This window comes from Canis lupus, chromosome 34, assembly GCF_048164855.1.
Source record: "Canis lupus baileyi chromosome 34, mCanLup2.hap1, whole genome shotgun sequence".
NCBI classification, from domain to species: domain Eukaryota; kingdom Metazoa; phylum Chordata; class Mammalia; order Carnivora; family Canidae; genus Canis; species Canis lupus.
In genome coordinates this window covers 12823044-12837549 of record NC_132871.1, presented here as the reverse complement: position 1 = coordinate 12837549, position 14506 = coordinate 12823044, and the positions used below count along the sequence as shown (strand labels likewise).

At 34.0% G+C, this 14506-nt stretch overlaps 1 protein-coding gene across 1 annotated transcript in view; it reads right to left on the bottom strand.

Annotated features, from left to right (window-relative positions):
• Positions 1–5437: 5437 nt before the first annotated feature.
• Positions 5438–14506, bottom strand: part of SP3 (Sp3 transcription factor) — a 54892-nt gene continuing 45823 nt past the window's right edge. Inside the window, exons 6-7 of the mRNA XM_072811377.1 lie at positions 10102–10298; positions 5438–7205 (exon numbers count right to left, since the gene is read on the bottom strand). Of these exons, the coding sequence (XP_072667478.1) occupies positions 6889–7205; positions 10102–10298 (514 nt within the window). The 3' untranslated portion in view covers positions 5438–6888. The remainder of the gene's footprint in view (positions 7206–10101; positions 10299–14506) is intronic.

Here is a 14506-nt window from a genome sequence, read left to right as displayed (position 1 = left end):
TATTGTTTTCCATATTTTTTCTGTGTGTTTGAAATGCTTAATAAAAAGGCACAAGACAAATAATAGCAATTTTGTTGATGTCTGCTGACAGACAACCAACTAGGTCAAAGTGATAAACACATTAATACAAAATGGGGATAATTATTTCCAAGTGTAGGAAGAGGATTGATTCCTCCAACGCTTACATTTACTTAATACTTAGCTTTGAGTCAGCCACTGTGAGAAGTGGTATACGCTCATTAACTTATTTCAACTCCTTATGAAGATAATGCTACTATCATTTTACAGATTAGAAAGCTGAGGCTGGGAACAGAATGAGGAGTCTTAAGCAGCACAATCAGGACATAAACCCAGGGCTGTCGAAGTCCAAACTCTATGCGCCATGTTACACTGTGAAAAGTTTCACTTTTATTAAATGATTCAAGATGGAAAAAGCCACAGAAATTTACCAAGAGTAAAAACGGAAAAGGTGCAACTAACTGAAGATTTTTAAAGGTTCAGGATGTAAGGAAGACTCAGGAAGTGGGTACACACAATTAAAAGTGAGGCCCTAACCAAACCTTAATCTGTATAATGAAAATGTAAGAGGGAAGAACATATGGCTTGAGACAGTAACAATAAAGCTGGCATTGGCAAGAGAGCCGGTATTCCTTAACCCCACTACACAGCCCTTGCACAAGAGGAGTCTTCAGACTTCTAACAGATTTCCAGGTTTTTTCATCAGTTCCCTTGGGTACATTAGACCGGCCCTTCAAGGCTCACCCTTTCTGATTCCCTCAGGCTCTATACCAAGTTCTCCTTCACCTGAACCTGCCTCATCCGGCACTAGCGAGGACTTTCTGTGGGTATTTCCTACAGGACCAGTCATCAACTACTTCAGACCACTATGTTTTAAGCAAGAAGGAATGGCTTCTCAGATGTTTTTAGTTGGTGTTACTTGGTAGCAAGTGACAGCCTCCCAAAGTTAAGAACTAAAGGTGGAAGTGGGGGAGCGTCTCCGTAAGATTTTAAGGGTAGCTTATGGAACACAGGAGCAGGCAATGCAGACAGGCACAAAACATTGGAACAGACACTGTAGTTACCGGCAATCAAGGCTGTCCTCATCTTTTTCTTCTAGAGTTGTATGCTCTCTCATCTTGGCTGTATCCTCTTTCTGCTTCATATCCACGTCCCAAATGCAACTTCCCAGACATGGGTTTTCCGATTTCAAATTCTCAGAAGAAATCACCTATTCGGCTCAAATTTGACCAGATGTCCAACTCCTTGTCCATTCTTCTAAATAGTTCCTCTCTGAAGGTGGCAGAAGTAATCCTCAAATGGCACGAAAGTTGGGCAGATACCCTACAGGTTGTCTACCATAACATCTCCCTTATTTCTGTTGTCCGTTGGAGGCTTAGACTTTTCTTGGAGAAATAAGCTGCATTTCTTTGATGGCTTTTTCCAACTCAAGGCTGGAACCACTGAATGCTAAATTCAATCAAAATGAACCAAAGATTCTTTGGCTGGTTCCTAGAAATGTTAAAATAGGGATAGAATTCTACATCAGATTGTAATTTCCTTAAGAAAACACTTTTCTGTGCTTCATTCTTTGCTTATTTCCATCCTGATGGGACAGTCATGTGACACATCGTATGCCAACAATTCAGGTTCTATAGTTTTCATCTTTTTTTCATCTAAAAATCCCCCTCCTTCTCTGAAGGAGGAAATCAATGCACGAACCATAGTCAAACAATGGAAACTCCCAAACACTGGCCCCCTTACTAGAGAAAAACAAAGGCTTCAGAGGCAGATGTGGAGGGGAAAAAATTGAGTTGCTATAAGCCAGAGACACTATGTTAAATGCTTACATTTTAATCCTCACAACAATCCTATGAAGGATATCATCGTTAGTTATCCCTTTTTATGGATGATAAAAATTAGGTTTTAAGAAGGTAAGAAACCCATCTGTTTTTGCACATCAAGTATGCCGCTTAATTCGAATTTACAGAAAGGAGTTAAAAGCTGGGGAGTGGGGAAAGACTGAAGGAAACAGAGACCCCTCAGCATTTTTAACATCAAAAAAACACATTTAAATATATAGTGATGAAATGGTAAGAACACACGACAGCATATGCAGCTCTTTAAAGATTTCAACTCCAGCTTAGAGGTCACTTAAATTTTTACACTTATTTTAATATTTATCAATATAAAACTGTACCCATTATGAGAAACTTGAACGATTTTCTTTCCTGTCTCAGCATTTGCCCCTAGTGTTAATCACCACCAATTTTAACAGTGTATGTTCTACTTGTCCCCAAAGCCTCTTCTCCTGTGCTTAGTCTTTTACTGAATACTTACCAATTACTTGCAATATCAGCAGCCAACTCCTTATTGCCAAAATCAAGTCTTTTCTTACGTTTCATCCAACTTAACCTCTCTGCCGCATTTGATGTTCATCACCATCGTGACACTTTTTGGTTTCTTACAGCCTCTGAGACTTTCTCACCCAGTTCCTTAAGTATGACTGTTTTCCAAGGTTCAGATCAGATTCCCATGCAGTTCCAACAACCAGGATTTGAATGAGAGCTAATGTACATTTTCCTTTTTTTAAAGATTTATTTATTATTTATTTATTAATTATTTATTTATTTATGAGAGAGAGAGAGAGAGAGAGAGAGAGACACAGGCAGAGGGAGAAGCAGGCTCCATGCCGGGAGCCCGACGTGGGATTCGATTCCGGGACTCCAGGATTGTGCCCTGGGCCAAAGGCAGGTGTCAAACCAATGAGCCACCCAGGGATCCCCTAATGTACATTTTTCTAAGACCCAGGATTCCGAAAAGATCAGGAATTACTGGTAAAGATCAAATTCTGAACTCTGCATTTTGACCACCTTCCTCCAACTCTCAAAATCCTCTACCATCCACAACAAACCACGCTGTACCTTTGCTGATGCCATTTTCTCTGCCCGACTTTCCCAGATTTCTCCATGCAGAATTTACCCTCTACATTTCTAGAACACTTTGCATCTGCTAGTGTACCACAATGTATTTGATTATATTCATATCTGCCCAAAGGACTATATCAGTATTTTTGTGTCTCCCACACTAGAAGAGGTGATTTCACTAAAATATCAAATCTTGTCCCCAAGATTACCAACCAATTTGTTTTGTGCTCATTATCAAAGAAAAGACTTAGTACTTCTAACAAAAAAATTTAAAGATCCTATTTAGTGAAACAAATAGTTCTTTTACATTGAAAACAATTCTTATCAACTTAATTAAAACTAAGAACCAAATTGTTGGGGCACCTGGGTGGCTCAGTTGGTTAAGCATATGCCTTCGGCTTGGGTCATGAGTCCCTGGATTGAGTTGTGCATCCAGCTCTCTGCTCAGAGGTGAATCTGCTTCTCCATCAGCCCCTCACCGCCCCTCACGCGCTCTCTCTCTCTCTCTCTCTCAGCACGCGCACACTCATGCGCGCTAATAAATAAAATCTTAAGAAAAAAAATTGTCTGATGGGGTAGCATGACCAACACATTAACATATTCTAAAACCAAGTGCTCTATAGTAATAATAACCACAAATTTCAAACAATATTGAATACAAGATTTTTAATAAGACAAGAGATAGGTTCATGAGAGTAGTAGGATTTGGACTATTAGGATACTAAGATGCTTGCTCTATTTAAGTGATTCTAACCCAGGAGTGTTTATCAGAGCCACTTAAGGAGCGATTACAAGATACATATATATTCTCCATCCCCAGAAATGTAGAGTTACTAGGTCAAGAATGCAGCAAAGATCAGTAGATGTTTTTAAATGTTCCCAGCATTTTCTGATGAACAATACTGGCTAACGTACTATTTTCCATGATATGTTTGACATGCTTTCAACTTATGTGTACATGTATTTTTACTATTTAAGCATTTCCACTACTTTGAATATTTTAAGCATTTTCACTATATTGCCCTAAGTCACTTACAGGGCACCTGACTTTTTGCAATAGGTGTATTCCTTTAAAGCTTTATGTGGATTTTGGTTAATTGAATTACTTCTCAAAGTCATTAAGTCTCAATATACAGAAAATAAAATTTTAAGTGACATTTCCTTTAAATTAAGGTATACAGTGTACAAACATCTAGCCTACCAGATAAGTATGTTCTGATAAACAGGAATTGTTTGCATGTAAATACACTGAATATGCACTCTAGCCTTCCTGAAAATAAAGCAACTGATGAAACACCTATTAAAGAGTTATACTTGCACTAATATACTCAATACTAAGATTCTATAACTAGAAAAAATTATCAATATATTCAGCATTTTAAAATACAAAAATAGAAATATTTGAAATCAGCTAGGCTGAGGCTGAACATTAACTGATTTTTTTTGGTTAAGATTCAAAGCTCACATATTCCTAGTGGGTACTCTTTAAAATCCAAAAACTTACTTATATAACTTTCAGAACTACTTACTTTCTTCATTGTATTCATGCTCTAAGATAAAATATGGTTGGAAACTCATGGATCAAGAACACTCTATAAAACTTACTGTAAAACCTCAATATTATTTAAAAACATCTCTACTATCACACTCTAAAAAGATTTTTAATCTCCTGACTTAATGGGTATTTTGCTCATGCGAGCAACCCTCTCACATAATCCTCTTCACACATTCTCAATAATAAAAAAGTCCTAAAAGTTATCTGAAGGAGTTTAAAGATTCAAATTCTAATCCTTGTAACTTCAAAATAATTGTACATTCCATTAATTTCTGTAATTCAAGTAATACTTCCTATTGCACATCACAAGCTTAAGTCTCATATTTAAGAAAACTCTGCCTGTGTTTGTATGGAGATCTAGAGTTGTCCTATGCATTCAAAGATATTATTGACAGTGTCAGATTGGGCCTGGAAAACAGACAATGGAAATCTTAGTCTTTAACCCCACTGTACACATGTAGAAAGTAATTGGACTTTTAATTTAAAAATATCTAAAATATAGTCATATTGTACTCTGCTTTTATCATGATTAGACATACACAAATCCAAAACATAACTTTTTCAAAGAACTCTTGCCATGGTTTACATACCAAAGTATGTCTTATGTTATCATATTCAAGTTTTTAACAATTCATAATATTCTGCACTGCCTTAACAAGGGCAACAAGGTTTGCAAAATAACATTATTACAATTAACATGAATCAATGTGGACTTAAGAGTTAAAAGCTTTTTTTCAAAAGTTTTATTTAGTAATTAGCTCATTCTCAGGTGAAAATTAGTAATCTGTTAATGCCTCTACTCTTCCCTTTCCAGGTAAATATACCTGCTCACAATAATTTCAGTGTCTGAAATCAAGATTTTGTGACCAAAAGGCTAAGATGAAGAAAAATAAACCACACAGATGTTTCTTACCCCATACCACTGCAAATATTTTAAATGCATAGGAATACAACAAACTCAAAAGAAAAAAAATAGTGTTTTATTAACTACCACACTGTTATAATACACTTTAAACGTACAATAAGGTAGCCTTTAAATTTGAGGTGGTCTTAAGAATAACAAATGAACAGAATTCCAAATTTTTGAAATAGGTGAACTGCTGTAGTTATAGGTATACATTTAGGAAAATTGTATAGCTTTTACAAGACCAGCAATGAAACTTTATTTTGTACATTTTTTTAATAATTGAAAATATAAACAATAATTAAAAAATAAAAGAAAATACAGCATAATAAAAAACATACATTTCTCAATTAAATGTACTGGATACATATAAATTTAAAGGGAAGAAGCAAAAAAGGAAAATGGTTGATATTTAAGTGCAGACTGACTACCTAGACGAAAAAAAAAAAAAGACTTAAAAAAATATCATAAACCTCTAGTTTTCTATGACTAATATCCATATGGTTGGAGTATCGTCACTATGGAAGTGATTTTGTTATGTTTGCATATGTTATACTTTACTGGTAATTTACATGATGGCTTTTAAGGCCCTGGCAGACATATGGTTTTTGGAAACAAGATTGGATTTAAAAAAAAAAAAAAAAAGAAAAAAATCACTGCTAAGACGCAATACACCTTATTTTTTTGGTCCTCCAATATTCAAGAAAAGGGATAATTCACTGTAACATTTTCTTACCACCCAAATGCCTCAACCTATACATTTTAAACTTTTTTTTTTTAAACATTGGTTATATTGCCCAACTTCGTTATTGAAAGAATATTAACAAGACATTATTTTGGCAAATTAAATCTTAAACATGGCTTTTCAACAGGATTTAAAAGGTGACTATCCCTAGAGTTCCATGTTAAAATGTAGTTTTCAAAATCTTACAAGAGTAATGCTTAAAATATTGTACATAGTTAACCTAATTAAAATAATTAGCTTCAAAATGACAAATTGATAAGCTAAGTAAAGCCTACACTATGTAACATTTGCTTGGAAACTTGATTTGTCAGTTATGCATAATAAAAATTCCAGTCATCAAGAAAATTACAAAAATTTTTTTTATCATAACATGATTTCTTTCACCCACCAACTTTTTTTTTTTTATCTTACAATAGATAAATACCAACATGTTCTCATTTTTACACTAAACCACACAGGATTGATGCATTTGGTTAGACTACCATTCGCATTGTTAAATTCAATTTTCTCTTTATATAACTTGGTAAAATTTCATTTCTTCTAGATTCCAAAAGTACCTACAAAACCCATGCAATTTTACCATTTTTAATATACTATGGAATATCATACAAAGTAAGGCATTTCAGTGTCATGTATAACCAAGTTACTGTCAATCCAAAAATTTTTGCACATCAATAAAAAGATATCTAAGAACTTAGGAACAATATTCTTCTCACTACTGTATAAAAATAACCACAATGAATAAGTATTTGTGTAATATTTACTCCATTGTCTCATTTCCAGAAACTGTGACAAGCTGTAAAGGTATTTCAGTGTTGGTAAGGATATCTTGATTGCTGGTGGTGGAAGTATTAACAGTTCCTATCCCTGAAACAGAACCTTGTTGAATATTTGCAAGGATAAGTGTTGTTCCTCCTGCAGTAATCAAAGTATCATCTCGTGCAGCTTCCACAGATGCCAGCACTGTACTGCTAGAGTGAATACCTTTTTTATTCTGATGGGTTTTAATATGTTTGGCAAGATGGTCACTTCTCATAAAGCGTTTTGAACATTCTGGACAAACAAATTTCTTCTCACCTGTGGGGGAAAAAAAATTTAAGTTACTTAGTTTTTTAAATTCAACATTAATAGATTGATCATTTGCTGAAAAAGAAAGAAGGCCAACACTGACAGGGACAGGAAGCAGAGTTCAGTTAAAACTGTATTTAGTATCATGAGCTGCCCTTGCATGATTTCTCTCAGAGTATTTTTCCTCAAAATAAATCTGTCATCTCTACTCTTCAATGAGAGGTAATCTTCAAACATTACAGACGGATACTCAGATGAGACTTTAATAGTTCAACTATGCCAACAGTTTGTTTTGAAACATGTTACAAGATACCATCCAGCTAAAAAATGACCATCTGTAACATATTTCTTTAAAGAGTACACTGTTTTAAGCTATATTTAAGATATTCTTAACATGTCCTACCCATGATACTAAACCTTCGACTCTTAAATGTGAATTCCAGTAACTACACAGACTACTTCTAGATTAAAGCAAAAACACAAGCTTGAGGTCCAATAAGACTGAGTAATCCCAGGAATAATGGAGATGGCTACATGACTTGATTTTAGCTGGAAGAGTCAAGAGCAAGCCTAACATATTATTATGTCAAAGTTAATTTAAGATCCTGGTGCCTAAATTTATTTCCCAGAATGAATAAAATACGTTTTTTAAATATAAAAGACAAATTTTATTGTCAAAGACCTACTATGCAAGAGAATTACTGGAAGATAAAGCAAAAGGTCAATTTAAAGAGAATCCAGAGAGAAATCAATAAACAAATCTTGTATTTTGTTTTCTTCAAAATTCTTACCTATCTTGGTCCAGCATCTCCACCCTACGTAGGTCCTCACCAGACTTCACACCTGAACTATGCGTCAATGACACTCTGAGTTACTCCCTCTTCAACCCAATATATCAGTGTCAGACAAATCTTAATACTAACTTGTATTGCAGTATAAAATTCCACCATTATACTAAGTGGTATGCAATAGTAACCTGCAGATAACTAAATAGTTTAAGTTGAAATTCTCTACTGCTTCATAGTTTAAATAGTTTAAGTTGAAATTCTCTACTATTGGGGTGCCTGGGTGGCTCAGTCATGATCTCAGGGTCCTGGGACTGAGCCTCACCTCGGGCTCTTTGCTCAGCCTGCTTCTCCCTCTCCCTCCGCTGCTTCCCTGCTTCTATTTGCTCTCTCTCAAATAAATAAAATCTTTAAAAGAAATTAACTAATTAATTCTCTACTGCCTAACGGAAGAGGACCTGTGGCACAATCCTAATTCTTTAACAGAAATGCGAGAGAGAGAATCTCATCTTCATGTGGCAAATGGTCTCTCTCTCACCTCTTCTATTCACATACTATTCTCTTCTTCTAAAGCATTTCCCAACATTTCTCTTGGAATTAATCCTGAGAGATGTCCCATGGAAAATGGCACAACCACCACAGGAGGTTGGGAAATGCTACACATACATACTGCATCTCCCCGATGTTGGAGATGCACAGTCTTGTTAACGTTCAATTAAAGGTCCTAATGGGAGCTGCCTTGAAGTTCCTTGTAGTAACTGTTTAACCAAGTGTTTCTCACATTTATTTGATCAGACCTTTTTTCCCCTTTTACATTACTCCTTTTTATATCCTGATGAAATTCCACCACAGAGGAAAATTCTGTTATCAGGCCATCTTAAGGTCTACTATCCCAGCCCACTGTCCATTTATGTCTTATCATCGCAAGCAATAATGACCTCTGCCTCTGAGCATACTCTACTTTCTTACATTGTTACAGTTTCAAAGAGGTTAATAAGCTCATCCGTATCCATACCTGACAAGTGAGACATAAAATAATACTATGAAGTATTAATACATACCTCATAGGTTATTTTATATATTTAAACACAATGTAGATGTGAAAGCAGAGACAGTTTATCTCCCTAATCTAACAGAGAACCTGGATTTGAGTCCAGATCTAGAAGACTTCAAAACCGACACTGCCTTTCATTTCACCATGCTTTTTCCTTCTAAGCTCTCTAGAGACTACAAATAGATATTTTTCAATTCTTCAGTGTTGAGCACAGATTGTTCAAACACCTTGACCATTATATGGTAGCAGGAGGAAAGCATCTCTAAGATATATTAAGTTAGGATTTAGTTGGGTCACTCTAGGCTCATTTCACATAATCACACAATACTGTGTGGAAACAATTAAATGAAGAGAGTCTTTCCATCACTAATGCCTTAATTATTCCTCAATGAAATGTTTTTTGCTTATCTCACAGATATTAAAAGATGGAATGCTTGAATTTATCAAAAAAATCAATTATTCTTGTAGTATTGAGGAACAAGAATAAGAAAGATCAAAAGTAAAGGAGACAACTAATCTAAAATGTTAACATAGGGGTGCCTGGGTGGCACAGTTGGCTAAGTGGCCAATTTTTGGTTTCCGCTTAGGTCATGATTTCAGGGTTGTAAGATCACTTTGCATCTGGCTCTGAGCTCAGCAAAGAGTCGGCTTAAGACATTCTCTCCCTCTGCCCCTCCCTACCCCCTGGACTCTATCACTCTAAAAGAAAATAATTAATCTTTAAAATGTTAACCTAACAAATAAGAATAGCATAAATGTGCCCTAAGACATTAAACAATGTTAAAGCAAAACAAAAAAGCTAACTAAAAAAGGGGGTTGGGGGTGGGATGTTAAAAGCTAACCAAAGCCCACATAAAATAAAACACTATTTTAGAAGAGAAACCATATTGGCTTATTGGGAATTATTATTTTTAAATTGGTGTTACTTAAGATAACAATTGGATGTAACCAGTCATATTTTAAAAGATCCAGATTAGTAAGGTATGCTAAGAAAAAAAAAAAAAACTTCAAGGTAGTATGTAGCCTTATCATTTATTTTTGTCCGTTAGAAGTAAATATTAGTAACCTGTATGTGTTCTTCTGTGCCTCTGTAATTCATCACTTCGAGTAAATCTTTTACCACAGAACATCCAGTTACAAACAAAAGGGCGCTCCCCAGAATGCCAACGCAGATGAGCTCTCAGATGTGAGGTCTTCCCATAGACTTTACCACATCCTGGTATATGACAAATGTGTTGCTTCTTTTTCCCAAGATTGGTACCTCTAAAAAACACACAAGAATAATATATACTTCTATGAAAATACTCGAATAAACATTACCACGTATATCATTACAACCCTGTGTTGAATATAGAAGACATTATCACCATGAGGTCAATCAGAAACCAAGACCATTTAAAATCAATTTAAATAAAATGTATGTCTCAAACATGTAAGTATTGCTTATTACTTTTACTTCAGAATTAATGTGATTGCTGTCCAAATGTAAATATGCTCAAGAATTACATAATTTAAAAGGACATTTCATAAAGAATGTATAAATAAAGCTATTTGTTATTTGGTCAGAACCATTCACAAATTCAATGCATAGGCCCAATGCACATTAAGTTAGCTGTATAAGAAACTAAATGGTCTATTCAAAGTCATGATGTCAGCTAATTTAAAAATCAAATAAAAACCAAGAAATGACTGCATAATTAGTAACAGGTACAATTAAAAAACAGGCACCTTAAGCGGACTTTAAATTAAAATGACTTAAGCATATTTATTCATTTATTTGTATAGCCATATCCTAAGTATACACTGACCTGGAGACAAATCAAAGGAAAAAAAATCTAGACAAACCTATTATCTCAGCTCCTTTAGCACTATATGAAATAAATATAAATCAAAATTATCTTTACAGTTAAAATTCTCTTCATATTAACCATGCAAAAATACCCCAAACTATATACATCAGAGATATAATAAAATACAGTTCTCCACAGCGCAAAATTTGACATTTGTTACATTTTAGTATTTGATACCAAGAATAAGGTTTGGGAGATATGTGCTTAGATGAATGAACTCAGTATTTTAGGCTAAGCAAGAAGAAAACTTGATTCCAGAACTGATATTCAAATGGTATTAAACACTATAGAAAATGTTATTATTCAAGCTATAAAAAAAAGAAAGAAAAATTAGGCTAGTTACTGAATAAAAAATAAATGAGTTTATAAAAAACATGACACTTTAGACTCACTGTCAAAATCATATAAACTCTGCAATGTTTCTCAGAGATTAAAAAAAAGTACATTTAAGACCCCCGACTTCCCCTCCTCCCCCAATCTCACAGTATAGGTATAGCCTGTAAACTTTCCTTAAGCCTGCAAATCCTCCTTTATATAATATACCTATTGTTTTTCAAATTTTACTGGAAAAATGCATATTTCCCCACATTTATATTTTAATGTACTCACACTCAGTAGCATGTGAAATTGCCATAGGACAAACAGTGCTAAACGGTGCAGTGCTGGCTGTTAGATGCCATAGGTGTTCTGAACAGGGAGACATCAATGTGGGCTCCAGTAGTTAGAGAAGGCTTCGTGGAAGAGGTGGGTAGGATTTAGATAGAAAGGAGGGAAGGCATTCCAGGCAGAGGAATAGCATAAGTAAAGACAAGGAGGAGTCATGCTGTTGTCTTAAGGGCAAGGACGTCATAATCTAACACAATTCTAGTTCCTGCTCCAGTCCACCCCCAATTTCTACAACTCTCTTCCAAGAGCTGAGTTGAGTGAAACAGGTTTTTCTGGCTCACCTGCAATGCCAAAGTATTAACCAAAGCCAGTATTTCCATTTAATTTAGCTTTTAAAATTTATTTTATTCTTAAACAGCCCTAAGAAAAAGCGATGTTTGTGATTATTGGTGTACAAACCAATTTTACACATTGTGTTCACCATAGCAATTTCACAGAGAACCCAATTCAGTTCACTCTTGTACTCATGACTTTTTTCCTATATGCTAATAAGCATACCACTCAAGTGAATTGATGTGCTTTTATAAACTCGAAAGTGCTATTTTACTAACTTAGCAAAATTTAGCTTGAGAGCACTAACAAAGCACAAGACTGTAACAAATTACAGTAACGAATCTGGGTTCTCAAAGAACCAAAAAGCCCGGGAAAGATATTTTCAATTGAATTATGAGAAAACAAGAAATACTATTTGAAAATGGGACAGGCATCAAGGAAAAAAAAAAATGGGGACAAGGATGCACACAAATATATGTAATTAAGGGAAAAACCCAATACCTGGGTCCAATTTTCTGTTTAAAAAGGAAATTTTATTCAAGATCTAGATATGCTAGATATGGATTTATGGCATATGAAATGAAAGAAGAGAACTTTCTCAACAAATAAAACGGTAATAAAAGATTTAGCCATAAGTTTTCTTCTTGATTCACATAATCAGACCACTAATAACTCTTATACAACCTAGAAAAAACTATTTTAAGTTTCTATTCCTGATTGCCTAAACTTAAACAATGCCAAGGCAGAGTGACACAGAATAAGTAAAGCTAAATTCTCAGTATGGAAATTAAGAAAAGTTAAGTACATCAAGTACTTTCTTTTGTTTGGGATGGGAGAAATGAGACATCAACTGAAATGCTGACAGAGAAGAAAAATTTTAAAATATGGATTGATGTTTAATCCACACAAAACCAACATAACAATAATGCTTTTATAATTTATTTTACTTTATTAAAATTATGTGTCTCTCCCACTAGAGTAAAAGGTTTCTGAAGGCTGGTTATGCTTAATAAATATTGGTTAAATGCCCAGATGAATACAATTTTTAAATATTTAACTATCTTTTACACCTTGCTCAAGAGGTAAACAAAATTTTGTTCTCTAAAGATGACACTTTATACATATATACACATACATATACACACATATAAAAAGAATATAGGTGAAGGGGAAAATTTTTTAAATTTTAAAGCACTGCCTATTTTTTTTTAATTTTTTTTTTAATTTTTAAAGCACTGCCTATTTTCACTTTTGCTGAACACTTTGGAATATTCTGGATTTACTATATGCTATGCTTCTATTAATTAGAATCAACAACTGTCAATGATACAACTGTGTCTATCACATATATGTTAACTGAAGTTTGTTCAAATGAGCTCTAAGAAATAATATAGTTTTTTCTTAAGAACTTCAGCTTTGATTGAAAAAAATAAGTTTTTTAAAAAACAAACTCCTCAAAGTTCTAGAAAAAAATAAAAGTTAAGTCTTTTTTGGTAAAGTATTTCATAAAGACTGACCAACCAAAAATCCTGTGCATAAAACAAAGTTTGCAAACTTTTAAGTGGTGGAATTCTTCTTTTACTTGTGTTAATGCATTACGCAAACCACTGACAAAGTTGAAAGGCAATGTAAAACTAGGAAAAAATATCTGCATATATGACAGTTAAACACACAAATTCTTAACAGATTCACAAAAGACAATTCACATAGGAAATTTTAAAATGGTAAAATAATATATCAGAAAATGAATCTCACCAACATAACAAAAATAAATGAAACAATAATGAGGAATTATTTTTCATCTGTCAGCCCTAAAAAGCTATTAAAAAATGTGAACTTCACTGTTGGCAAGGGTGTGGAAAAGCAGATGCTTTCATACACCACTGGTAGGAGTATAACTTGATACAGATCCAACAATTTCATTTCTGTCAACTTACACTGATGAAGTAATCAGAAAAATGCGCAAAAATGTATGTGTAAGGATTGGAATGACAATAATAAACTCAAAAAAGATGTTAAATTCTTATGCATCCATACAATAGCATAACAGCCACTAAAAAATTGATACAGACTCTATATAGACTTGGAAATATGGTCACAAAAATTTCCAAAATAAGAGCAGACACATACAACAGTAAGAATAAGATGATTCCACTTTAAAAGATATGTAAAGTCTGGAAGGATATATACAAAAATGTTATAATGGTTATCTGGTTGTGGGATAGAAGTTTGGTATTCTTCTAATATTATTCTATATTTCTGAATTTTTATGAGCATGTATTAGTTTAATAAACACAAATCTAAAGGATTTTCATTTTCAAGAAAATGAGTAAGTAAAACATAGGCCAAACCTTGACCCTCACTTAGATTTGACTTTCATGAATAATTTATCTTAAAAGTTCCTCTAAAAAGGAGAATAAATTTCAGAAACATTATTGCCTTACCAGAATTCCGTATTTAAATTGATCAAAACATTTCAAAGAATAAATAATGTTTCAAACAATTAAATAATTACCATTAAATACAAATACCTAAGGATCAGATGCAAAAGCAAATCTGCTTGTGAAGCAGTAAGTACAGTAGAGTGGTTAAGGCTCTGGAGTAAGACTGGGCCCAAATCCCACTTGCGTGTTGCTCATAAGAGTCATTCAACCTCTCTGTGCCTCACTTATGAGACTGTCT